This window comes from Sphaeramia orbicularis, chromosome 9, assembly GCF_902148855.1.
Source record: "Sphaeramia orbicularis chromosome 9, fSphaOr1.1, whole genome shotgun sequence".
NCBI lineage: Eukaryota > Metazoa > Chordata > Actinopteri > Kurtiformes > Apogonidae > Sphaeramia > Sphaeramia orbicularis.
In genome coordinates this window covers 29,792,251-29,818,627 of record NC_043965.1, presented here as the reverse complement: position 1 = coordinate 29,818,627, position 26,377 = coordinate 29,792,251, and the positions used below count along the sequence as shown (strand labels likewise).

Genomic DNA, 26,377 nt, shown 5'->3' with positions numbered 1-26,377 from the left:
TGCTACTAAAATACAACTGATTACTTTCTAACATGTGAATCATAATGGAATTTGATTATACAGAAACATGAGAGCATGTAGTTCCCCTTCACCCTCAAATTCCTCACTAAGTTTACGCTTCCTGCAAGGAAATTACAGAGTGCTCCCTCATCTCTGTACTTTATTCATCCTCAACACTTATCTTAGGGCACCCTGAAATGAGTTTGAGCCCGCTTCCCGCTGCAAACCCTCTGCCAGTGATACAGAGACAGTACCCAGAGGGGGGTGGAGCTTTAGTCGGACATTACCTGGATGATCGCTGAGTGGCGCTCAAACCTGAGCGTGTAATTGGTTAAGACAGCCGCCTCTGGTGCTAGCGGCCAATAAGGTGAAAGTTCATCACCAATGACAACTGGCTCTCTGCGGCACACAGACTACCGTGTCATTAAAAACCAAATATTAGAGGAAAAAGTGGGGGAGGGATGGAGTTGTGCAGAAATAATTTCCATATCATAATTTGGGTGATTGGATTTAAATTTAATCAGACTTGATTTTTTTTTTTTTTTTTTTTTTGTAGGGACAACATTATAATCATTTACGTAACGGAAACTCCAGAATGATTAAGGAGAATTTCACATGTTTATAACTGTGAAAGTTGCAGACAAAGAGTTGTTTTTTCTTATATTACGTATATTTGTATAATTTCCTGCACTTTCCAGTTTTCACTTTTCTATTCACTTTGTTTAGTTTGTGTACAATGTAAACATTTAACACAGATAACATAGCGTGTATTCACGGTTGCAATGAGAATTAGCCTCTTGAGGATCGTATCTTTTGTCTTTAGTGTCTTGTTTTCAATTGTAGGAGTCACACCTGTCAATATCCACTTCAAACACTCTACATCAATATAACACCACAAACAGATATGAAAGGCAACACCTACGGCTCGGCATTGATCATGGTGACATTTACTTTGCACACCCACTAAATGTCCTGCCCTTGTCACAACATTTGAAGAAAATCACACCGATCAATGACAGTCGCACACACATGGACAGACACACTAAAACACATGCACAGATGCAGCAGGGGGTCTGGGAGTCGGGCTTTACTTTATTGAGTCTTATTATGCGTTACTAATATTTCAATATTCTCAATAATTTCTCTGGGAATTTACACGGGACATATTTTTTTAACTCCCTGACCCAGCCTTTTCAAGTGATAAGCTTGAACAAACAGCACAACAGCTCCCAATAGTTTTAATAAGAAATAATGATCAAAGCTAGAATTAAGAGTTTTGTTGTTCTTCGTTCATTTTGAGGTAGTTGAAGGGAGGTAGGCTGGCAGGCATGGGGAGCTGGTCTCATCCTGTCTATGTACAAAGAAACTGAAATGTGAGACGTTAGTAAACAAATAGAAAATATATAGGACATTACTGGTTTAGATTATTATAGTACAGTATGCTATTCTCAGGAGGAGCAAGTAACTCTGTGATTATGGGTTGTTTTCTTCTCTTTCTATCCGGCACTCTCTTTTTACCCAGTTACATAACTATAGTAAATTCTGATTTCAAAGTTCTGTTGGAATGAATTTGCATTAATGAATATGATTTATAATGAACCATACATTATATCTGTGTGTAAAACAATGACAATGACAGACCACTCAAACGAACACATTTGCTGTAATTCAATAACTGCTTTCTGCTTGTGTGCAAAACTCCACAGAAACAGTTTTAATTCCAGTTTTAATAGTCACACACATGCACTGTTTTATTAACTTAACGTCAGTAAAACAAAGCAGATCTCCAGATGTGCTTTCACTTATTCGGTATTTGTTGTTTTTTTCTTGCATTCACATGTTTTTTCTGTTGTATCTTTAACACATTTGAGCTTGAAATCACTTATTGCTGACCGATCAATGTTTCTCACACCCCTGCTCTGCTCCTCTTTATCTTCTGCTCTGAACTTCTCCGTCCTTCAGAACCACGTCGGCCTCTGCGTTCACAGCACCATCCTTTTCTCAATGTCCTCTCTCTCCTTTCTTTCTTCCACCCCCTCTTTGCGACTGCCCAGGGCACAGTTGTCCTGGAGCTTATCTTCTAGTTGTCCATGTTCTCAGGGTGTTGATAGAAACAGCTCGCAGCTGGTGCACTGATATAGTGCTGTGTAAAATATGTGGCATCCGGGCAAAAAAATGTAAGAATCAAATTATTACAGGTCTGATAAGTCCAGGGTATAGGAGCTGTCATACGGTGTGGGGGGTGGAGGCTATGGTATCTGTTTTAATAATATGAGAGATTGGAGATACACAAAGGCTACTGGAATTATTTAATATTCTCCTTTTTTTTTTAAAAATCACACGAAAAATAATGTATCTTTTTTTTTTTTTTTTTTTTTTACAAATCGGTTCTTTCACCTACACTCTAATTATTTATTTTCTTCCGGCAGGTAAGAGTGACCCGTTCTGTGTGGTTGAGTTAAGTAATGATCGGCTGCAGACGCACACAGTGTACAAAAACCTCAACCCTGAGTGGAACAAGGTCTTCACGTTGTGAGTGGCTTTTAATATAACATACAATAACAAGAATGTCTACTTGTGGACGTATATATAGTGCACAGTCTAATGGACAGATGAATTTATGGCAAGCTGTGGTGTGTATTTTATAAAAGGAATAATAAGAAAGTAATAATTTGAGGGAAAAAAAAAATATTGTTGCTTATATTATGGTGTGCTATTTTTATTCAGAATTTTCACCCTGGAATATACACTGTTGACCATAAAGCTGTTTTCAGACATATTTCTCTTTTTTTATTCCTATTTGTACAAATCAGTATTCACCTTTAAGTCCCAGTTACACTTTATCTATCAAGAATAACTAACATTGTCACAATCATTTTATGAGAAAAGGTCAAAAGGATTTAACAGTGTGTATTTACTATCTGTTAAAATAAAGCTACTTATTCTCATGAGTCTAGCTACTGGGGTTTTTTTTTATTATTAATAAAAAAAAAAGTTTTCCAGAAATATATTAATTAGTAGAAAAAAAAAGACTTGCCAGGGTATTTAAATAAAATATTTTTTCTACTATATAGCTTTTATGTTCAATTTATATGATATATAAAATAATTTTTATTTTATAAAATGTCCTTTCATTCCAGACTATAACCTAGTGAATTTGTAGCAATAGAACCGGTTAATTTACTCTTTCTTTGTTTCTCATAGCCTCCTTTCTTCACATATCAACCTTCATGTAGGTAGCCTAGTTTTCAACAAATGTCACGTTGGTGTGTCACGCTTTAGTTATACTTGGTTCATGGAGTAATTCAACACAATGTCAAATGATGGATATTAATAGGGATTAGGAAACACTGGTAAAATATAATATGGTGCTTTTCTGCATTTGATTCATAGCTAAAAAAAAAAAAAAAAAAAACTCTTCAAAGACTCCACTTGTAACCTATATTTCAGTAAATGTGTCATGTTTTTTTGTCTTTGTGTGTGGTCCAGTAATGTGAAGGACATCCACTCGGTGCTTGAGGTCACCGTTTACGACGAGGACCGAGACAGAAGTGCCGACTTCCTGGGAAAAGTGGCTATTCCTTTACTAAATGTGAGTCAAAGGCAGATTTCTGTGTGTGTATTTTTTTTTCTTTACTCCTGGGAATAACAGCGAGAACATAGAGGAACAGAAAGAAAGAAAACACACAGTGGAAGATATAAAAATCTGAGGTTATTTTTGCAACTGCACAGATGAGACTGTTATTATTTCACAAAGAGAAAGAGATGACAGGAAAGAATGAAAAAATGGAAAAAAGGCCAAGAAAAAAGAAGAGATTGATAGTTGAGAAAAAAGAAAGTGAGGGTTTGAGAGACAATACGAAAATGACACTGATCGAGAGAGAGAACGACGCCATTTAGAGAAAAAAAGACGCATGGTTTATATATTTTAAAAAAAAATATAGATGGTAAGTGAAAGAACTGTGTCTAATATACCCGTGCTCTGCTACAGTACAGTACGATTCCCCAGGATAGTTAATTTCTATTTGACAGAGCCGAGCTGCAGTGGGTAATGAACAGGTACTTGTCAGAGTTGCCACAGTTGTTTTGGGTTCCCTGTCAGCGCCAGCAGCTGGGGTTCAAAGGTGGCCCGGGGAGCCGATTCAGCCGGGTATTGCCAGACAGACGCCTGTCATGTCCCTCTCCCACAGATCCAAAATGGAGAACGCAAAGCCTACGCCTTGAAAAGCAAGGAGCTGACAGGGCCAACAAAAGGGGTCATCTTTCTCGAAATAGACGTGATTTTTAATGCTGTAAGTCTTTTTTTGCTTTTTTGATTCTCCTCCCTGATTTTTTTTTATTTTGCCCCCCACTCCCCATTATCCTTCCCTTTTTCTCTCCAGCAAACCCCCCCACCCCCCACCCCTTCCCCACGCTACTGTTGTCTTTATTCTGTTTGTCCCTCCTCCCTCCCTCGCTTCCATCTCATCCCTCGTCCCTTGTCCCTTGTCCTCGTTTTGGCTTTAATTATCGAAGACTCCCTCTCAGCAGCCTTTGTTCGCCCATTCACCATCACTGTGTGTGTCCTATAGCGGCCATCTTGCAGCTTTCCCTCCCGCTCTCTAGCCTCTGACATGGGGCATGCTTTATGCAAATGCTGCTATGTTATAGCAGATCGAAAAATGTACAAAATCATCGAAATGGTGCCCCACCTTTTGTTTTCTTTACATGTATCCAGTATAAGTTCCTTTCACTCTCACCATTTGTTGTTATCATATCTTTACTCCATCCTCCAGGTAAAGGCTGGTCTCAGAACATTGATTCCCATTGAGCAGAAGTACATTGAAGAGGAACCCAGAGTTTCCAAACAGGTACATCAGCTGCCGTTCTTTATCTTCTACCATTTTGTCTACAACTGTACCCCCCATTCTACTTAACTGTCTGAACCAAAACCAACAAGCCTGGAGAGTGGCATCTTGTAATGCACAACAACTGTGTGGGCAAGATACAACAGGATGATTGAAGGAAAAACAGCATTTCGTGTTTTTTTTTTTTTTCTTTCCCTCTTTTCTCCCTTCTCTCATCTCACCCCCCTCGCATCCACTCTGAGTGGTGAATAGAAATGTCAAGCTGTCAGCTCTGGGGTGCATAAGTAGATTGGCCATCCTTATAGTTGGCCCTCTTTGCCACTGCTGCTTTGCACTTCATTGTCACGCCGCTCAGTGTGGCGGCACCACAAAGGGCTGAATAGCAGGGGCTGGCCCACATCAGACATGTCATATAAGTGACCGTTTGGGCTCAGCAGTCAATGCTGCGCCATGCACAGCCGAGCACAGCCCTGCCCAGCACAGAACGACACTCTCACAGTGGGTCCCATACCACCCTTTTGTCAGCCCTCCATCCACTCCCTTTTCCTCAGTGTCTCTGGCCTCTCTGTCTCTCCATCTCAGCCCACTCCACGCTTTTCTCCCAAGTGCAGAATCCTTTTTTTCATCTTCATTTCACCTCTGACTCACAGAGATGACCCATGTCAGCGTCTCGCAATGATGATGTCACTGGCTGCTTTGGAGGGATTGCCCCGTGAGGACTCTTTTGTGTGGTAGCAGCTCCCCTGCTGTATCTTGCTGCTTAGTGTGCAGAGACACACATAAAAAAATGTCAAAAAAAAAAAAGAAACATAAGCTGCCTGCCAAACATAACCATTTAATTGTAATTACGACACTTGACTTAATAAATGACTTTTCCACTATTCTGAGTGTTTTTAAGGAATTACTCAAGGCACTCTATGCAATAATTCATGAAAAATGAAATATCCTTATCGTGGCAGTTACAGCCATAATGAGCCAAGAAGAGTACAGCATGTACATCAAGTGCATGTACTGAGGAGGAATGTGGAAATGGATGATTCACAGTCTTGCTGTCCTCAGGGTCTGTGTGTCCCCAGCAGGACACCATACACTCATCCTTAGTTTGGCAACAAAAAGCTGCTTATAATTATACATAGAGAAGGAGTGATCCTTCTCTCATCTAGCATCAAAGAAGCTAAAACACCCCTAACTGTTTGCAAATCCACCCGGAAACACACATGAAGTAATACTGTACAGACAGTAGACTCTGTTGTCATGTTGCAAACACATACTGTGCACCCACAGAATATGCACATTCAAACACTCACAATCTTCCAAAGAGTAAAATAATGGCCTAGAATTTTCTTTTTTTTTTTTTTTTTTTTTTTTTTTTTTTTTGAAGAGTGATCTACAGAGACACTGTGTCCTTTGGGACCACTTTCTCCTGGTGGTGACCTGATTGGGTGGTTGGCGTTCTCTGCTGCTGTTATGCTATTCCCTGAATGGTTGGCAACCCAGGGGGAGGACAGCAGTTAGCCAGTTCTCTCTCATCTCTGGCCAAATGCCTGGAGAACCCTCAGGGAGGAGAATCCAGGGCCTGTGTTGGAAATTGTTATTATTGTACTTAACTTTATCACTGGAACAGTAGACTTAAAGAAACATTGTGAGTCAGCTTGTCACACTTTTAAGTGGCTGTTTGTCCTAGACTGTAATCCACATCCATATATAGCTACCCAAAGAGGGAAAACTTATATGGTCACTGTGCTGTAGTGTAGTAAAGGCAAAGTGAGGTTAAGGCTACAAATCTCATAATTCTAACTAAATGTTCCTGTTAAATGTACGCACAGCAGATTAACACTTTGTCAGTTTAACTACTGCTCAGTTGTCACCAATTCACACCTTAACCAAACACCAAGGAAAGAGAAGTTTAATAGACAACAGTATACAAGTGGCACTAATGTGGAAAAGTCATAAAACCTTGTTGATGCTCGCTACTTGTCACACCAGAACCCATCAGTTATCTGCATATTCACCGTACTGCATGGCACTATGTCTTTTTTACTGACTCTCCATATGGTTATGTACTGTGTACTGCTTTCACAGTGGTGTGATAGATCAAGTGTAAAAGCGAATAATGTCCTTCTCCTTGCTAAAGCATGTTTATGACGTTTACCATTCCCTTGTTTAAAATGTTCATTTGTCTCTTTTCCAGCTGCTGTTGCGCAACTTCAACCGAGTCAGACGCTGTATCATGTTCCTGATCAACACAGGCTGCTACATCAACAGCTGCTTTGAATGGGACTCTCCACAGAGGAGCATCTGTGCTTTTGTGGTACGTACAGGTACACTTACATTATTTTGTCCTACAGTCTCAGAAATGATGTAGATGTGGTTGGGTAGATGTTTTTGAGACTAAAAAGACAGAAAAATACTTCAATAACTCTTCTAGTTGAGATGAAATTCAATTATTAGAAGCATCATTGGTGAAGCATGGACGCTTCACTTGTACTGGTACACTCTCACACAAGAGATTGTTGGTGTCTCAAGCACAGTTGAGCAATTGTACGTTCTCACAATGAAACTCCACACAACAGGCTGTTAACTCACACTTCCAAACTTCTTGATATGAGAGTCTCAAATATTTCCTGGCTTTAAAATAAATGTACACATGGTAAATGTATTGCGAGTCTGTTTTGTCACTCATGCTGGCGGTAAAGGGACAGTTGGTCTTGCAGCTTATACACAACAGTGTAAATGAGGCTCCAAGACATTCAGATACTTAAAAAACACCGTCTACTGAAGTGTGACAAGCTGTTCCTGCAGACAGTGGAAATGGCAGATTCTTTCTCCTTTCTCCCATCAGCCTCCTCTTCATCCTCTCTCTCCACCCTCTCTCTCTTCTACCTGTCATCTGTGTCTGGTATTAAAAGGTGAAGTGTAATTGGACAGCAGAGCTATCAGTAAAAGACATTCTCCGGCAGGGTGGTGAGTGGCTGCACGCAGGTTCCTACCTTAAAGATGACAGAACAGGCATTTAATCGTGTCTGCTTTAGTGTCTTGACTTAAGTAGCTACAGGACAGGTGGACCCGCCCCAACCAGGCCCTTTACCATGGGGGCACTCTCCACGGTAGACATTAGACATTAGCAGCATTTGGCTGACACCGGTTTCATCTCTGCAGAATCTGTGTGTCTGTGTGAGTTCGTACAGCAGGTCACAGTGTCATCTCGAGACATGGGTCAGAAGAGACAAAGTATTGATCAGTTAACATTTTTCCAATGTGTGTGTCAAGGTGCACATACACACACTGCATGCTAGTAAGTGTGTAGGTTTGTATTTTCTCTAGTGTAAGGCTGCCTCTAGATGCGAGTCCTCATGTCTCATATCTTTTGGAAATAAATGAAAATGTCAGACCAAAAATGTCAAAAAAAAACAGGGTCACTCCAGAATTGCCAATCTACATGGTGAATGGAGAGGGCAGCACTATCCTTGGATAGTCTAACCTCCATGTCAATTCGCACAACCTCATACACACGCTCTTTGTGAAGCTCTTCAACCTTTTTGAAAATGGTGTGTATAGTACATCCAGTGCCGCCTATTCATGTTCTCATTGTACTTACTTAAATTCAAAGTATTCAGATGATGATAAATGATGTATCTAGGCCAAGGACGTGGTGTTTTATAGTTTATAGAAAGTCTGAAATTTAGGTGTCATTGTGCTTTTCCTCCCCCACTCGCTCTTTTGGGAGTCTGTTATCGTAGGAATATGCACTTAGCTAAAAGCATCAGAGTATTTAGGGCCTCTCCTCTACACAGGTACTTCCTCCCTCCTTTCCCTTCCATTTCTTCATCCCTCTCTCATTTCTCCCTCACTTTGAGAGGCCTCTTAATCACTTCGCTCATCTCTTTAAGTGGGTTTTTATGGGGGGCCATCTGGCCAAGGTGGTGCGTTCATGAAGGTGTACGGCTGTGTGTGATTATGGGCATGTGTGTCTGTTCACATGTGCACGTGCTTTTCTGTCTGGCTGTCTTTCTAGACAGATGTTACACTTAACTTTCCAAAACGGCTGTTGCTACAGAGGTGGAGTTGTGGGTAATTCACCCTCTAAACTTACAAATGTGTGCTTAACTGCTAAGTAAGCCTGAGGGGAAAAATGTGAGCGCGTTCATATGTTTGTAGAGTTTGCGGTACATCAAAATGCAGTTGTCATCCGGTGTCACTTTACAACATTTCCTCAACAAAATCGCTCAAAATTTTCTTCATGGTTCCTTACTCTCCTTCTGCCCAATGTTGCAATGCCAGCCGCATGTACACATCGCCTATTAGTGCCAGCTGTGATTAGTGTGTATGTATGTGTGTGTGTTTTTTGTGCATGTGAGAGAAGAGATACAGCGTCGTCTCACATGCAGCCTGTCTTTCCCTCTCTTTCACACCCACACTGCTGTCACCCACCCATCCCGACAGTGAATCAGCCACCGTGGCAGCTTTGCCTGAGGCGTTGGCACAATGGACGGGACTGGAGTTACCTCCTGTCCTGCATGACGGGTGGTGTCTGTGTGGATGTGTGTATATCTGTGTGTGCTGGTAGGTGTGGATCTCCATCTCTCTGTCTCAGGGTTAAGCGTTAGCTTCCTCTTTCCACACCTGCAAGCTGAGTGTCTTTCCCGTCTGTCCCTCTGTCCATCCCTGTTCCTTTTTATCTTTCACTCCCCATCCCTCCCTTCTCTTTGCCTTCCCTCCCAGAGAGCCGAGGCCATTGTGGGGCTCAGCGGTGTTAGGTTCTGTTCTCCTGCTGCTGCCAGCTCTCCCTACGGCCTCTGCAAGACAAGGCTGTTATTGCCCCAGGGACCGCAGGCCTCAGCAGCTCTTCCTCCAAACAAATTTGCTGTAACTTTATCTGCAATTGGGCCCTGAATTGGGAGCAAATAGAGGCAGCTTTGTGAGGCTCGGGGAAGGGCGAGGGCAGCGAGCTGGGGGTTGTTGGGGAGGCAGGGGAAATGATACCGGGCTCTTTTATGTCAGGCAAAGTAGGACTCTTATCAGGAAGAGAGCCCAGACAAGGGAGCTACTTCTAGAGGAAACTGGAGCACCTATCACCTGCTTTGCATTTAGATAAAAATTCACCCCGCTGAAATAAAAAAAAGGGAAAAAAGCAAAGACAGGTACAGAAGCAACTATTGGAGTGTGTATGTGTGTGGGTGTGTGTGTGTGTGTGTTTGCACATGTCTGGCTCGCAGTTTGATACACACACACAGTGCAGAGACACCATAGCAGTCAGTGGTACACACCACTCCAGGTCTCTTTAAATTGCTCCTTTGACTCCTCTTCAAAGAACCTGTCTAACTTTTAAAAGTTTTAAAGTCGGGAGTTCGTCTTTGCCCACAGCAAGGGACAGCTTTGAAAGATATATTTCACATTTTACTGCTCTCTTGATTTGCAAAATGAATGATAGTTTAAAATATAGTGGCATGACTAACAGAGAATACCAAGTCATAGTTTAATCACCAGAGATTAAGACTCAACACAATATGCACGAGGCCTTTTGTTGAGGAGTCAGAGATAAAGCATCCATACCACTCATTTGCTCTGTGCCAGGGTGAGATTGTCATAAAATGGATGAAAAATAAAGTGGATGTTTTTTTTTATCGTTCCATGTCATTACAAAACGACTGGCTGTGACACATTCAGTTTAGTCATTCAGGCTGTTTTTTGATTGAATTAAGTGCATTAACTGGGCTACACATCTATATTCTGCAGTAGTACAGCAGGGGGCAGTCTAGCACCACTGAATGATGGGTAGGTCCAGTCACAAACAGGACACAGTCTCCCTCCCTCTCTACTTCCCTCGAACTTAACAGGACTTCTAGTCGCTATCTGGCAACACTTAGTGCCAGCATGGAAATTGATGTAAGAGAGATAAAGGGGAACTCTGAAATCCAAACTTCAGTTTCACTCCACTGAGACAGAGCAGGAGGAAAGTTAGCCTGGTGTGTGGTTAATGTAAGCCAAAGTACTGAATATTACCCTCCCACAGTGCCGCGGCTCACAGCCGTAAGGACGCGGGTTGTGTTTTGAAACAAATAATGCAAGATACAACTCTCAACGCACTGCACTGAATGCTTGAATAAATCATTTTGACTTTCTGTTTTGTGAGGATTTTCTTTTTTTTTGTTTTTTATGTTTTTTGTCATTATGAGGTATAATCAAAGACTATAAGTGCAATGAAGTCCAACTACAGACATTTGTCAGAATAATTTACTTTACTAATTTTGTGAATTGGTATTTCAGTCAAAATATTACAAATTATACTGGAACTGTATTACTTTGTTCTTATTTATGACTGTCTGTTTTAATTATACATCTCATTTGGATTTCAGATTGTGTCAGTTGTGAAGTTTGCCCATTTGAAATGTAGCCCTTTGACTGTATTTGAAATGTTTCAGCAGATTTGACAATATTGTTGTACTTTGTTTTGGGTTTTTTACGTTAATTTTTGACATATTTGAAGTTAATGATTTTCTTCCCGGACATTTTGATAAATTTCACCAAAGACATAGCATGAATAATTTTAAAAGAAATTATAATAAATACAGTTTTTTTTTGTCTCTTCTTCCTTCCATTTCTTTATTTACTAACCTCAAGCAGTAGTTTTGAAGACATCATAAAATTTGATAGAAATTAACAATAAGGAAAACAAACTGTAATGTAGACATTTAGTAGTTCTACAGTAATAAACCAGAAGTTGTACAATGAAGACTAAATAAAACATCACTTTTTAGTTGTTTTACAATAAATAGAGTAGCTAACATGTTTATTTGCAAAAGTATGCTATGTTAAAATATCTAAAAAGTATAGTAAAGTTTTCTTATTGTAAATAATATAGAAGCACAACACTAAGTTTTTACCTTTTTTTTTTTTACATTACCACGCAGGTAGGAATGGCTGCAGGACTGAGGCATGGTGATCATCACTGTATTTGCGTGTTCAAGCAGCTGCATGTGTCTTCCACATCTACAAATCATTCACATAGACTTCATCAGATTTTGATTTCCTTTTTTTTTTTTGTCTGTTTGGTGCAGCAGGCTTTTGTCTTGTTTTTTTTCCTCCTCCTCTCTCTGGTCACTGACATCCACAGCAGGCTCCTTCCCACTCCCTTTCCCCAGGCGAAGAGCCTGCTATCTGGTGTAGCGAGCAATGGGGGGTGCCTGTGGTCGCCCAGTCCTGGTGGAAAGGTCCAGGCACTGCAGCGCCCCTATTACCCAGCCGGGGGGCACAGAGACGGGGCAGGGCTGGCCACTGCTGAGCCTGGGTGTCCGGTTCCTCCAGCTGCCTGTCAAAACTTCGCCCTCAGCTACTAATAACCAAATGGAGGAGGAATGAAGGGGGGGCGACAGGTTAAACAACCTTAGGCAAATGGAGTAACAACATTTTTTTTTTGTCCTTTACCTTAAATGGAGTTTTAAGATGCCATATAAACATCAGGACAGTGAGAAACAATTCATTTGTTTATTGTTTAATAATGAAACCACAGGCACACACTACATATATTTAAAGCAATTCATCTACCTACTCTACCTGATTTTATAGCCGGGTATTTCAAAGACGCACTGTGTATGTCTGTGTGTGTGTGTGTGAGCTTGAAAATGTCTGTAGTTATTAATAGCTATGAGAATATATTTAAAACAGTGAGCTCCTTTGTTTGAGTGATGTCTTGTTTTTGCACCTCAACGGCACATTGTTGAGTTAGTTATAATTCTAGTGTTTATCAGTGTCACACACACAGATTTGTAAATTTTAATCATTTTTTAGGAATGTGGATAATTTTGGAATAGTTTGGATTTTAATAGAAAATGTTTTGTTGTTTGCGTCTGTGTGTGAATTCATGCTGTTGAGCTTACATGATGCCAAACTCTTTTTATGATGAACCATGGGAAATTGTTGTGTTGCTTATCAGTATACAAATATAAATTATTAAATAGTCTCTTTTCAGTTCTTCAGTGGAGCTGTATCACAGAAAGATTGAGTGTGTGAAAAAAAAAAAGTGAGCATGTGAGAGATGGGGGAAGATTTTGTTCGTTTTGCACGTTTAGTTGTTGCACTAAGGCCAATGAGATTTATCTGAAAAATCTTGGCAGCATCATGCAGACATAGTAGATGTTTTTTATGTTTAATTTATGCCTTTTTTATTTGTATATATATGTTTGTCTTCAAGTTATTTTTACATCTAGTTTTAGTTCTCAAACTTTCAGTATGAGCCTGTCTAACTTTCTGCATGAAAAGAGGAAAAGTTGTGGATATAATTTTAATTATTTTATTGGATTGTTTTTGTTGCACTGATTATCAGATGCATGTCTTTTAGAGTGTGGTTGAATTGAAAATAAAATTCCAATGGCGCTGTGTGTTTGTGTACGTGTGTGTTTGTGTACGTGTGTGTGTGTGTGTGTGTGTGTGTGTGTGTGTGTGTGTGTGTGTGTGTGAGCAGTCTTGTGGCAGACTGGCTTCACTTCAATAACAGTAGACCTGCGACATACACACTGTGAAGGGCTGTTGAACCTCATATTCATATTAACCCTACACTATAAAAAACAATGAAGGTAATTCTCGCCTCTCTATGTCTTTTCCACACACAAAAATAAAACAATCAGGTTGTTGATTATTAAGCTCGCTCTCTTGTGTTGATGTAGCTCAGCCAAACAGGATAAATCATAATTGGTGCAGACCTATAAATCTGCTTTATACCATTATGGTCTATATTTCACCAATTTTTTTTTTATTTTTTTTTTTTATAAAGCTTCCATTAAAACTGATTGTTAAATGTGGTTGCATTTCAGACAGAGAGGAATTAATTTCTTCTATGTTTTATCTGAAACAAAGGATTTTTTTTTTTGTGAATGAATTTGATAAATATGTTTTGTGGGAAAAACCGTATTAGGCATGCTTTGTATTTGTAATATTTTTTATAATTGCTAATGACAGAATATTGTCTGGAAATATTTACATATTTTTTTTCGGTTTGTTTCATAATACTTTCATCCCTGTAAAATAACCTGGCTAAAGCTTTTTTTTGCAACAGTTACTGCTGTGCCTTATCATTAGCAATTTTACTTTCCCACACGCATGTTCTTCCAACGACCACAATGATCTGTTCTATGAGGCTAAAGAGCCCTGCCAAAACCAGGACACAAGCATTTTACAAAGGTTAATTTTCAGATGGTACTTTTCTTGTTTAGTGATGAGATGGGAGGTATAGGGGTTATGGATTTGGCAGATGGGTGCAGAGAAGGTTAGATGGGGCATACAACTCTTTTGGGGCAGGAGAGAGGGTTTTGGGGCTTGGAGTGACAGGGTTAGGGTCTTGGGGTGTTGGGTGTGTGAGGTCAGATGCTGGGGTTTGGGGCTGAGTACGAAAGGGTCAGCTTTGACGTGCTGTGGTTGAAACGGTACATGACCTTCGTTTCTGGGATGATTGGCATGGAGGAAAGAGGCTCTGACGGCTGGTACTCATCCCTGTGGCCGTCCTCCTCCTCAGCTGAGGGCCCAGAATGCCTTGAGGGTCAGGGTGTTGAACCTCAACTCACCGACACCAGGCCTGTACCTTTGTTGAAACCCGGTCTTGTTTTTACGCTTTGTTCCATGGCAGTTATGATTCTGCATATGAATGTGTTTGAATATGTGCTGTTCCCAATCTTACATATGGCCAGCGTACGTTCTCAGCGGTTTGCCATGTGAGGGTCAATTCGGGGTCCTGAGTGTATTACGTTATTAGTCCAAACTGTTCACTTTTTTTTCTTTTTTTTTGTTCTCACTTCTGTTTTGGTGATGGTTTTGTCCTTTCTTTGTCTCTCTATAGCTTTTTGTTATCGTCGTATGGAACTTTGAACTCTATATGATTCCTATGGCTTTGCTGCTGCCCCTGGCCTGGAACTACATCCTTATTGCATCGGGGAAGGATACCAGACAAGATGTGGTGAGTAACCCCTTGGCTTGTTGATATCCCTCCACCTTTATTTCACCAGACTGTAAAAGCCTCTATCCGTAGCATGCGGTGCAAGGTTAAAACTCAGGTGTCATTGTTCTATTACACATGTTAATATAATTTATCACATATGGCACACTCATATACCTCTAATTCTTCTTTTTAAGAGTAAATTCAATACTAACTGTGCATATGTGTGAATGTAGCAGGTTATTAGATTTGGTATAGCTGTACAGATGAGTGACATACTTTTCTTAAGAGACAAGGGAGATGAGCATAATACAAACTCAATTAAAATATACCTTTTGATTAAATAGCAGCTGTAAACTTTGAGCAAAATTGGAACTCAAGCTGAAAAAAAAAAAATCCCTCTGTTGAATTTTTTAAAAAATTGAAAACATTCCATCTGCCCCTTGAGGAACTGCATTCTCAGTGCAATCTCACAGTTCTTACTTTGCCTTCTTTGAGGCAAAGAAAAGGGAGAAATAATAGGCTGTCACCTTGAGCTACGTTACGCCACTTACCTGGTAGTATATTTATTTAATTCATTTATTTTTATCTCTTATACCAATTAAATAATGTCAAAGCAATGTCATGGAGAAACAGACATGTTTTAATCATGGCCAGGCACATTTGGAGAGTAGAGAGTGAAAACGGGCGAGAGAGCTGGACTACGGAGTGAGCGTGAACAATGAAGTGATTAATTTTAATAAGTGCCTTTTCCAAGACCGAGTTGGAAATAACCAGTTAACAGACCTCAGATTTCCTTGCTGTCTCATGCCTTCTATATGTATATATTTATCTCTTCATAAGGATTCTTTGGGTTAGATTGGATTGGATTTGGACGGGATATTAAATTTAGTCATTATAATGAACCAAATCTCATTGCTGTGTGTCATTGTGTCGCTGTACATGAGAACACCGTGCAATAACTCTACATACCATACAAAACAAATTCACTTTGGAAGTCTTTACAGCTAAGCTTGCCTGTTTATAATCTTCTATTTCCATATTTGTTAATTTAAAAAGTTGACAATTCAATTTGGCAAAACACAGCACTGAAAGAGACAATTTATCTGTTACTATACATATGTTTTGCATAGTATTTTGTGGTATTTTCTTACAATTTTAATTACTGAATCCATTTATTTCAAGAAAAAAAGCTTAGTTGTTTAACTAGGTTTACAGTCAAAATAAAACACCTCATTTGTGAATGATTCTTACATTTTAGGGATTGTTGCGCTTTGCCTGTAGATGGCGACATTGCTTGACAAAAAACTCACACATGCCTTGAGACGAAACTGTAGCATAGTGATTTGTGCCTCTACTCCTGCTTGTATTTATTCAGACCTAATGACAGTACTTTACTGTGCACTTCCTAATTAAAACGAGGCAACAGAGGTTACATATTCCTGTACTGTGTCAGTCACTTCACATATGAGTAAGTACATGTAACTCCCACTTCATGCAGAATTGCTTTTCTCTGCTTCTTGAAAGAGACTATTGTGTCTCAAGTACCTCAGGAATTGCTTGGAACATTAATACATGTTGTTGATATTCTTATAGTGTGTGCCTTTTTGTGGGACAATAGTGCTCTGCACTGTTTACAAAGTTGTCTTATGCTCAGACAAGAGGAAACACGGGCAGTTATTATTGTAATTGCTATTGTTATGTCAACTTAGTTTTCCTCCATGTAATTTCTCATACTTTCTTAGTGCCATGAAAATTTTAGAGATATGTTCCTCATCATCTGAGAATGATGCCTGGAAACCTGGAAAGTCTAATTCTTTAATGGTCAGAATCATTTATGATTTTTAATTTTCTGTACAATTATAGTCCTTTTGTATTTGTGTTACTTTCATTAAGTTTTTTGTTTGTTTTGTTTAGTTGTTGGTTATTTTTCTGCCCATGAATGTTTCATCGCTGTTCTCACCTTAACACAGAACACGCACCTTCAACTTAACTGTACTGGAGAGATTGGCAAAGCACAAGATGTTCTGCATGGCTTCAAAATTTCATATCTTTTTTTTTTTTAGCTAAATTTCCACTGGGTGACATCAGTTTAATGAACTAGTTTTAAAGTGAGCGCATTGTACATATGTCTGGTACAGTTCAACACTTTTCATGTGTGTGGCTGGGAAGTGTCATTGGTTGTAATAGCCAGTGGACAGTGTGCGAAGGGCTGAGAGGAAGTTGGTTCAGGCTGGAGGCAAAATAATAGAAAGAGAAGTGAAGAGAATTGGTAGAGCAAGTTGTTATGGAAGTTTATCAGTGCTGTATGCGTGTGTTGTGATATTAAAAGTTGTACGTGGGGATGCAATTGACATGACATTTCTGAGAGTCCCTTCAGGTGTGTATCATGTTGAGGAGGAAATGGTATATTTTAAGGAGGTAAAGGTACTTTTTGTGTGTCCCTGTGAAAAATGTGTGTTTTTCATAGTGAGTAATTATGCATACATGCCTGTGCTTATACAAGAGTGTGTGCAGACATTCTTTGCAACAATATATCCCAGAAAAGTGGGATTAATTGTTGAAGATTAGCACCATTAATGCTTCTTTACTTGCCAGTATGACAGTTGTGCTGAACAGTTTTGAGCTGCATGGGCGACACAAAGAAGAATCTCTGACAGTCACCGTCTCTCTTGTCTCGGCGTTGCAATCTTACCGCCTCAGTATTGAGCCTTCTTTCTCAGCTACATTATCAACTCTCTGCCTTTTTCCATCCCGCTCCTTTAGTCATGATATTACTATCTCATGTCAAATTTCAGCACTTACAGTAAAGGTAATGTACAATATTGTATTTGCATTTATTTTTTTTACAGGCATTTGTGTTTGCAAATGCTGTAGACACACACTGTAACACACACACACATTTAGAAGCATGTATCCCTTGAGTCCTGTCCTTGTTTGTTTTCAGACAGTTTCCCAATCTGTGGCAGTGCAGGGGGGAAGTGGATACAGCAAGAGCATACAGTATTGCCATTCTTTGCTTCCTCTCCCAATTGCCTGGATTTCTCTTCCGAGTCCTTATCAAGCTGAAGTCATGGACGACTCACTGTTTCCCTCCCACACTTGGCAGAGAAAAGAAAAGGATAGAAAAGAAAACAAGGGAAAAGGCTTTCTAATTACTTTAAACAACACACCAAATTAAAGCATTGTGTTGAGCTGAGCAAGGGTCAGCATCCGGAGAGCTGTGGTTTTCCAACAGTCTGGGGAGAGGGTAATGCCAAAGGAATCTCTGTTGAACTCACTCTGAAGGGTGAGAGGGAGAGAGAGAGAGAGAGAGAGAGAGAGGAGTAAGGGGGGATAAAAAATTATTCACTTTAGAACAGACTTCCTAATGAACTGAAGGGCCTTGCTTCATCCGATGGGTTCAATGTGAGGGCCCTTCTCCGATTTTACACCGCAACCACAGTCCATAGCCTCATCCATAACAGATAAACAAACACACTGTTCTCTACATGCTGTAATTCACCACTCAGGGTCACTGACTGTTGTGTGGTTACATGCTGCTTTGCAAGCAGATCCCGGATCAGCAGTCCTTACCCTCGCCCCAACCTTGACCATTACCTTCTAAGCAGTCTGAGCATCCTCAGAACAGCGATTAAAGGACCAGGAAGGTCAGTGACCTCCACTCTTATCATGTAGCATTCTGACCTGCAAACCCTGATCCTTCAACACTGTTCACTGACCTGCATGTCATGTTATTACATATTCTCTGAAACAAACAAACTAAAAAGGTAGAGGATAATGAACTGTGCTTTTGATCATATGCAGAGCGCGATACTGCTCTTACTTTGAAATTCACAGATGATAATCTACAGTCGACATGCCCGTGTTGTGGCTCTGCTTTTTTTGTTGAGTCTCTGATTGCTGGTAGAAGCAGAAGCATTTTCACTACATGTCCTTCTCCTCTCCACCTCTACCTTGTTTTGTATCCGTGAACAGTTCAAGGCTTGGATCTATCCCTAGCCTGTTGCAAAGGAAGCTGTCAGTAGGCTGGGCTCGGTCAACCAAAGGACAGTCAGCTCTACTGGAAGAGAAAAAGGCTGCAAAGCGTGTGTACACTCATGTGTGTAACTTTTCGTAGCAGTGTGTTGGATTTGTGCGTGAGCCTGCTTGCATGGAAGTATATGATGGGCGCTGAGATTAACGAGCAGGGACACATCCCAAAAGAAATCCTTCCTTGCTGTTCTGTTGGCCCAGAAAGGCCCTTACCAGATGTTATGAAGGTGTTAATTTCAGTGCAGGCTGTCGTAAAGGGCACATACAGAACATGGTGATGTCTCTTTCTACCACAGGATGACGGGCAATTAGGCCTCGTCACACTGGAGGACCATCCTCTTTATCCCATGCTTCAGACCATTACATAGATTCACCCACTGGATCCGCCAACCCATTACAGAAGAGAAGACCTTAATGGCCTGAAGATACTTCACACTTACAGACATGTCTCCACTGGTGAGAAAACTGACTACTTTTCAACCCACTCTACATCCAGAATTAGACAGCATTTCCATAAAAACAAATATAGAGCTTAATCTCACTGGTAGAGGTGAATTACCCTTTAAAGCTAAAAAAATTAACCAAGTTTTCTCCTGTACTGTTTGTTTGTATCAGTTTTAATTCATATCCCACCTGTACTAGTTTAGTCTTCCCTGGCTGTGACAGCAGTATACAGTTCATTAGTGTAAAAAGAATTTGGTTTTATTTCTAAGATAGTAATAATATCTGATTTTTTTTTTCATATTTTTTTTTTACGTTGTATCATTTCAAGAACAAGAATTCATTGCCATTTTTATCTGTTCTATTTTCTCCCTGATTTTGCATCTCAAAAAACACTTGCCTGCATCTCTAAACACACCGTGCCTTGACATCTGCCCTCATTAAGAGCCATGCACAACACAGGTAGAGAAGAGTAAATATTAGAAAAGCGGGAAAGAATAGAGGAAACGCAGCCTATTATACCTCAAGTCTTCCAGAAAGTCACACCTCCACTTTTTCCCAATAAAACCTCAACTCTGGAAAGAAAAGAGGAGCGAGGAGAGGAGATGGAGTGGGAGCTGGAGACAGAAAAAGAGGCAGAGAGGCATTCAGAGAGATGGAGCGACAGAAAGACACAGGCAAAGGAAAGCAACGGTGGATGGCTGGCAATCCTCAGTGTAGAGTCAGACATGGCAGTTGGTGACAGGTGACAAAATCAAAAGGTCATGTCACTTTTAACTGGGAGCGCCTGTGCCCCGCTGATTTCCCCCGTGCCGCCCCGGCATCAGCGCGCTCATCTTTGCTCCTCTCGCTGCCTCTCTGTCTCTGCTAAACTGGCAGATAGGTTGGCAGGCTGGCAGGCAGAAAGACAGGCGACGGGCATAGTTTGAAGCGGGACGGGAGCATCGGGAGCATCAGGAATGCCACTGCAGAATCTTCCCAGCCTCCCTTTTCATCATGTTGTCTCTTTCTCTTCCTTCTCCTCCATTTGTCTACCTCCCTTCATCACACTGAACCTTTGTAACTGTCTGTGCTCTTTGCTTACAACGTCAGCAGCTCACAATGTCTGCCTCAGTGCTTGTTGTTGTTGTTTTGTCTATACAGTACAGTTTCCCGCAGTTTAGAGTTTTCGGTTTATGCCTTAAGCAATAGATCACACAACAAGTACTGTACATACCAGCTTTATCTCTCTTTTCTGCAATTGAATATGAGAAACAATAAGACAAGCCACACTTATCTGTACAAAAAAAACAAACATATTATCACTGTATACTGTATTCACTGGCCATCTCAAGATTGCTGGTGTAGCATGTAAAATATGATTTCTCTTTCAAAAAAAAGCCCAAATCTGTGACCATTCATACTCACTGATCTGTCTGTAAACAAACAATCATAAATACATTGTGCTGCGATTGTAAAATAAGCATGACAAACACATCTTTTTCAGTGCTCACCATTGATTTGGTGGTTCTTTCATGAATATTGGAGCCGCCCTTCTCACCCCCACCCCCCAGTCTCCAGCTCTTGTAGCACCCCAGCCTCACCCCTATCTGGCCCCCTGCTGGGTGTGTCCTGGCTGGGGCAGTGCAGATGGAAGGGCCCCCCTCCGAGGGCCATGGCTCTGACAGCTTGTGAAGGGCCCGCATGGGTCAGCCAGGCTCAGCCAGCAGCCCTTATCAGACGCGCAGCCCTCCCCCAGTCTGCGGAAACTGTGGTGTAGGCAATATACACACACATACACACATAGACATACACTCATGGACAGTGCATACCAAGTAGGGCCTTGAGATCCCCCAGCCAGCCAGTCGGCCAAACCTCAGCAGCTGGAGAGGTTAAAACCCCCTCACGTATCAAAGAGGAAGAGCAGCAGGAGGATGGAGGGAGGGAGGGATAGAGGAATGGGAGAAAAAAGGAGGAGAAAGTATATCTTCATGTTCGCGGGGATGTCTGCCTTGGCGTCAATTCCCCCTGCGGCTGTCATTGGGAAGGTTAGGAGTGGAGATAGTGAAACTCAGTCCAGCCAGGGAGAGAGAGGAGCAAGTACAGAAGTGTTTCAGAAGAAGGGTGAAAATGATGGCTACTTGTTCAGATGGTGGAATTTTGCTTTCTCTCTGAGGAATGTGTGTATTTGTGCACTTGTTTCATGGATCAAAGCAGGTTCTGTCCAGTCTGCCTAAATAAAAGTTGCACCTGTCCTCTCAAATTGTGTTTACTTTGTTTCATAACTCGTCAGATCAAATCTTTAAGTCCAATCAGTTACATTTTTCTGAATGATGCTTTTAAAATCTCACCATTTGCAGCTAAGATTTCTCAGTTTCATTTATTATAACCTAATATAATTTGTTGTAGCTTGGCTAAAAACCTGGTTGGGCACATTTCACTTGGTGTTGGCTCAGTTCTATGAATGAAATGCACTTAACTTGCTAATCCTGGAACATCAAAGTCAGTCTTGTCTCTTTTCCAGAGGGGGGCACAAAGGGCAACAGAACTGGGCATAAATCAAGACTGGCTGATTTTACTTTTTAGAGTTTACCACCTTTCTACACCTACCATATCCATATGCTGCATGACTACATTAGTGGGTTAGATGCATTTGTGACCTAAGAGTGGGCGCTCTTCCTTGAGAAAGACACTAGGGGCACTGTTGTACTTTTTAGGCACAGATAGAAGCAAAAAGTGAATACTCCAAACTTGCTGTTGGGGATAGGTTATAGGCTATCAGAAATGTTACCAGATTCCAGAGGCAGATCTCAGAGACAAAGCTTTTTTTCCTCTTAATTCAAACATCCCCACATCTCAGTCAATGGGTATAGCAGGGGCTCGCCTTAGTACTGACAGGAAATCAACAGACCCAAATATTCTTTAGACTGTTCATCCACTTCAGGTTGTGCAGATACACTCAAAGACACTCAAGACAGAAGTTTAAGGTGTTCTAGCAGATGACAAGAAACAATAGAGAAAGATATGTCTGTCTTAAATATAAACACGCAAAACATATAAGTTTAACTCATCATCAAATACAGTAAAGTCATGCAAGGATGTGATGAAGAATACTTGAAGAAAAGACACTACCTCACTTCTACGATGAGGTTCAGATGCTACGTTGTTTTGACCACATTTAAAGAAAAACATCAATAGTTCAACATATATCTATTTTTACAGAGCAAAGGTAGACAACTATCTCTTGCAGTTGATTTTACTGTACATCAATTCTTCCTTCTATGCACATTATTTTACATTAAAGGGAAGGACAACAAGGATCATGAGTCAGAATGATATAGAAGAGCTTGAGCCGGGACCAGAGCCAGTGCTATAGAAATATATTTCTTGTGAAGAATCTTTCTACGTCTAAACCACTAAGGCCGAACAGATGTATTTACACTTTCACATCCTTTTGAACTCTCAATGTCATTGTATTCAGATGTTTGTATTTTATATTATCACCATCTTTGTATGTATTTATGGGGTACGGTGTAATCTGTAAGAGTAGCCTGCATCATTCCCGTATCATTTGAATAGGTCTGAATATGTTAATCCCCGCCTCAGTAGATACTGAATTGACTGGAGCAGCTCTACAGGCAACGTGAGCTCTACACGATCCTGTCGACAGCAAGGCTTTGATGCCGCCGTGGTGTAATGATAGTAATTCAAACAACATGATAATGGGGGGATAAGCAGACAAATGATATCATACACCAAACAGGTCTTAGAAAGAGAGAAAGAATGAGACAAATAGAGAGAGGTAGAGGAAGCGAAATAAAGAAAGATGTTTGGAATTCATCGGCTGCACTGAGGTAATTTATAGCCTCCCTTACTGAGACTGTAGCTTCAGTGCGCGCATTTAGCCGTGGCAATCTTCAGGGCAGATGACATGTTCCATGTCTTTTTATTTATTAATTTTACACTGTGTCTCATTGCAGGAAACATGACTTCTCTCTGTAACCAGAGGCGATAGAGGAGAGAGAGCAGAGCGGAGAGCAGAGGGAGACAAACGACTCTATCACTCTCTCTGTCTCTCTAGGTCATGCTTCTTCAGCTAGCTCATGCTCATTCCCTTTGTTTAAAGTTTGGAGCGTGTGCCAGGCGTGCCCTAGTAAAGCCTCTGTGTGGAGGAATCCATTATGTTTGTATTTTGGCACGGGTGAAAGGATTTGGGAGGAACCGTGATGACTTTATAAACAGTTATAGTTCATTTGTTTATAGACGCCAGAAGGCTTTCATTTTACAGTATCACGTCTGCATCTTTTGCCGCGGCTGAGTATGAGAATTCCCTCTCTGGTATTTGTATAGAGTAGTTGTGAATATATTCTGTATCAATAAAGAGATTGTAAACTGTAAACAGTCAAGCTTATTTGTCTAGACAGTGATGGAGTCTCGGTGAACTGGGAATAACCAGTTGCTATAAAGTCAGACAGTTACAGAAAGCAGTGCCATGCATACATGCACAACACTTTGCCCTAGTGACTCTGAGCTATTGATAGAACACACACACAAATACACACTTGCACTGGTGCACACCACACCACTCTGCTGCTCTGAACTCCTCTTTGTTTGTGTGGGAAGCTGCATTTACATAAGAGGCTTATGTCAGCCGCCACATAGTTTCCCCCCTTATTCCAATGAAAAACAAAAAGGGACAAAAGCTATTGTCTTGTTAAGTAATGATTTTTGGATTTCTCCAAACTAGTTTATGCCGTTCTGGAGGTGGTTAGGCGGTTATGGTGATGTTGGGGTTTGTGCAAAGGTTTGCAGGGTTTGGGGGTTGGGGCTGGTGAAGCAGTACAACAATAAGAGCAGATGAATGCTCAGTTTGACAGCTGTAGAGCTTATGATATGGGTGTTTGTTCATGTAAATTCAGAGCAACAATGTGACCTTGTAGCTGTGATGTGTGATTGACAGAATAAGGGTGGATAAGAGATGCTACAGTGGTCTGTATTTTGGCTTCATGGGCATCGGTAGATCACTATGCCATGGTCACAAAGACACACAATGCCTCAGAAACCATATCACTAAACAATAATCATATAGGGTATCACAAAAGAATCTTCAAGTGTGTCACAGTGTCACAGGCAGTGCCCCAAACTGCAACCGTTGTTTGTAGGACTTATACATATTCAAGGTTTGTGTTTTTTTCTGAGCAGAGATCATGTATCTTTGAATAGTTAATCACTGTTATTATGTTCCGTGTACTTATATGTTTTTTAGACCGTGTACTCAGATTTAAGTTTTTTTTGTGTCTGTGTTGTACAGTATGTTTTGTGGTATCTTGGGGCTTCAGAGCTACACCAGCTCCAGTTCCATCGGTTGTGGACCATTGAAGCACATAGTTGCTGTTCTTTGTCACTTGCTCTCTGTGCTGTAGGCTTCCCTTTTCACTTTTCCCATGGAGAATCTTTCTGTGAACGCATATAAGTGATAGATAGATGAATGTAGAGGAATAGGAAGGTTGGTGGAAGAGGTGAGACATGGGTGCAAAGGTTAAGGAGGTCAGACGAGAGTCAGCTGAAAAAGAAGAGTTTTGCTGTCTCCTTCTGTTGAATGGTATAATATTTGAATGCTTTTGTGCAATGCGATTTGAGTGGATGAATAGACTTTAATCCTCAGCCCGTTGAGATTCAAAGCCAGAGCATTTGCTTACATTTCCAGAAGTGTCAACACATTTGAACAACAGAATGTTTCTAAAATTAAATTCTAATTCTAAACCATTCTGAAGCTCATGACATATTAGCACACACCAATCCAATAGTCGTTCTATCTGCATGCTTTCCATACTCATTAACAAACTCTTGCCAGACATAAGCATAACCAATCAGCTTTAATATGCCTCTTTGGATGTTCTGATGATGTTAACCCTGTGTTATCTAATGTTTATCTGTACTATAGCTGTTGCATAAACATTTTATTTTTCTTTCTCTTTTTTCTTTTTCTTATTGTCACAACTGTCAGCAAGCAGTGGAGGACCTGCTGGAGGATGAGGACGAGGATTTTGACAAAGATGACAAGGTAATTATGTCTTGTGTCTGGGATGCACTCGCACATAAACACGTACTTATCATACACACACACACACACACACACACACACATACTTATTCGCTGCCTCAGGAGCGGTGGACATTGCTTCATAGACCGGAAACACAAACAGACGAACAAAATGACTCCATCTTCCATTCCCATCTCCTCCCTTGTTCAGTTTCTCTCTTTGCCTGCGGCACAAACACATGTGCAAAGATTGTACAACCTTTTAACCTTTTGAAAAGTTTTCTCTCTAGGTATAAACACGGCACATTCCTCACCTGTCCTCCTCCTGGCTGGCTTTCCTTGCTCTTTTCACTGCAATTTGGTACTCCTCATTTTCGCCTTGTAACACTATAGAACAGTTACATTAGTGTGCTTGTGCTTCAGCCCTGTTTCCTGAGAACATGTACCCATATAAAGTGCTTAGTTAGCTATTTAGGTCCATTCACTGCTCCTTTATGTCCCAGTAAAACAGCATCTGGGCTTGTCCAGACACTATCAGGTAACAACAGGTGGCTGCTTTACTGCCTCCGCTCGTTTACACTATAGGAACAGCTACTGAAACAAATGCCACTGGATAGGGTACAGTACTTTGTCAATGTTCCACTTGGGAATGATATCTGAATTGCTACTGCTCTTTATCCACCTACTGTGTTGTATGGCACACGTGAAATGAACATTTCCTGTTTGGAACCGCGGTCCAATCAGACTTGTGTGTAGTGTTAAAACAGTGTAACTCAACCAAATTATTGCTTGAGCTTTTAAGTGAAGCCCACTGAATTTACAGTGAAAACCATGAAGTACCTTGAGTGAGCGAGCCAGAATATGAAATTACTTTTGCTGATACTTGATGCCTTACAGCCACACTCCAGCAATATAAAGGTTAGTAGGCTAAGATGTGGTAATTTGCATGGTCTGGTTTGGTAATCTTTTCGGAGGGAGACTCTGACAGTTTGCAATGGTAATTGTGAAGGCCTTTGACCAGGAAATTTGATATCTGAAAATTATTTTGCCTGAAGACATTTTGTATGCTGAATTTGCTTATGCAACTCCAACCATGCTGTATTTTTGA

The 26,377-nt window shown here is 40.7% G+C and overlaps 1 protein-coding gene across 4 annotated transcripts in view; it reads left to right on the top strand.

Moving 5' to 3' along the window:
- Positions 1–26,377, top strand: part of mctp1a (multiple C2 domains, transmembrane 1a) — a 172,434-nt gene that overhangs the window by 119,412 nt on the left and 26,645 nt on the right. For all 4 annotated transcript variants that reach the window (XM_030143428.1, XM_030143427.1, XM_030143429.1 and 1 more), the window contains 7 exons: positions 2,430–2,532; positions 3,490–3,592; positions 4,191–4,292; positions 4,776–4,850; positions 7,039–7,158; positions 14,677–14,793; positions 25,235–25,291. In XM_030143428.1, coding sequence (XP_029999288.1) covers positions 2,430–2,532; positions 3,490–3,592; positions 4,191–4,292; positions 4,776–4,850; positions 7,039–7,158; positions 14,677–14,793; positions 25,235–25,291 — 677 coding nt within the window. The remainder of the gene's footprint in view (positions 1–2,429; positions 2,533–3,489; positions 3,593–4,190; positions 4,293–4,775; positions 4,851–7,038; positions 7,159–14,676; positions 14,794–25,234; positions 25,292–26,377) is intronic.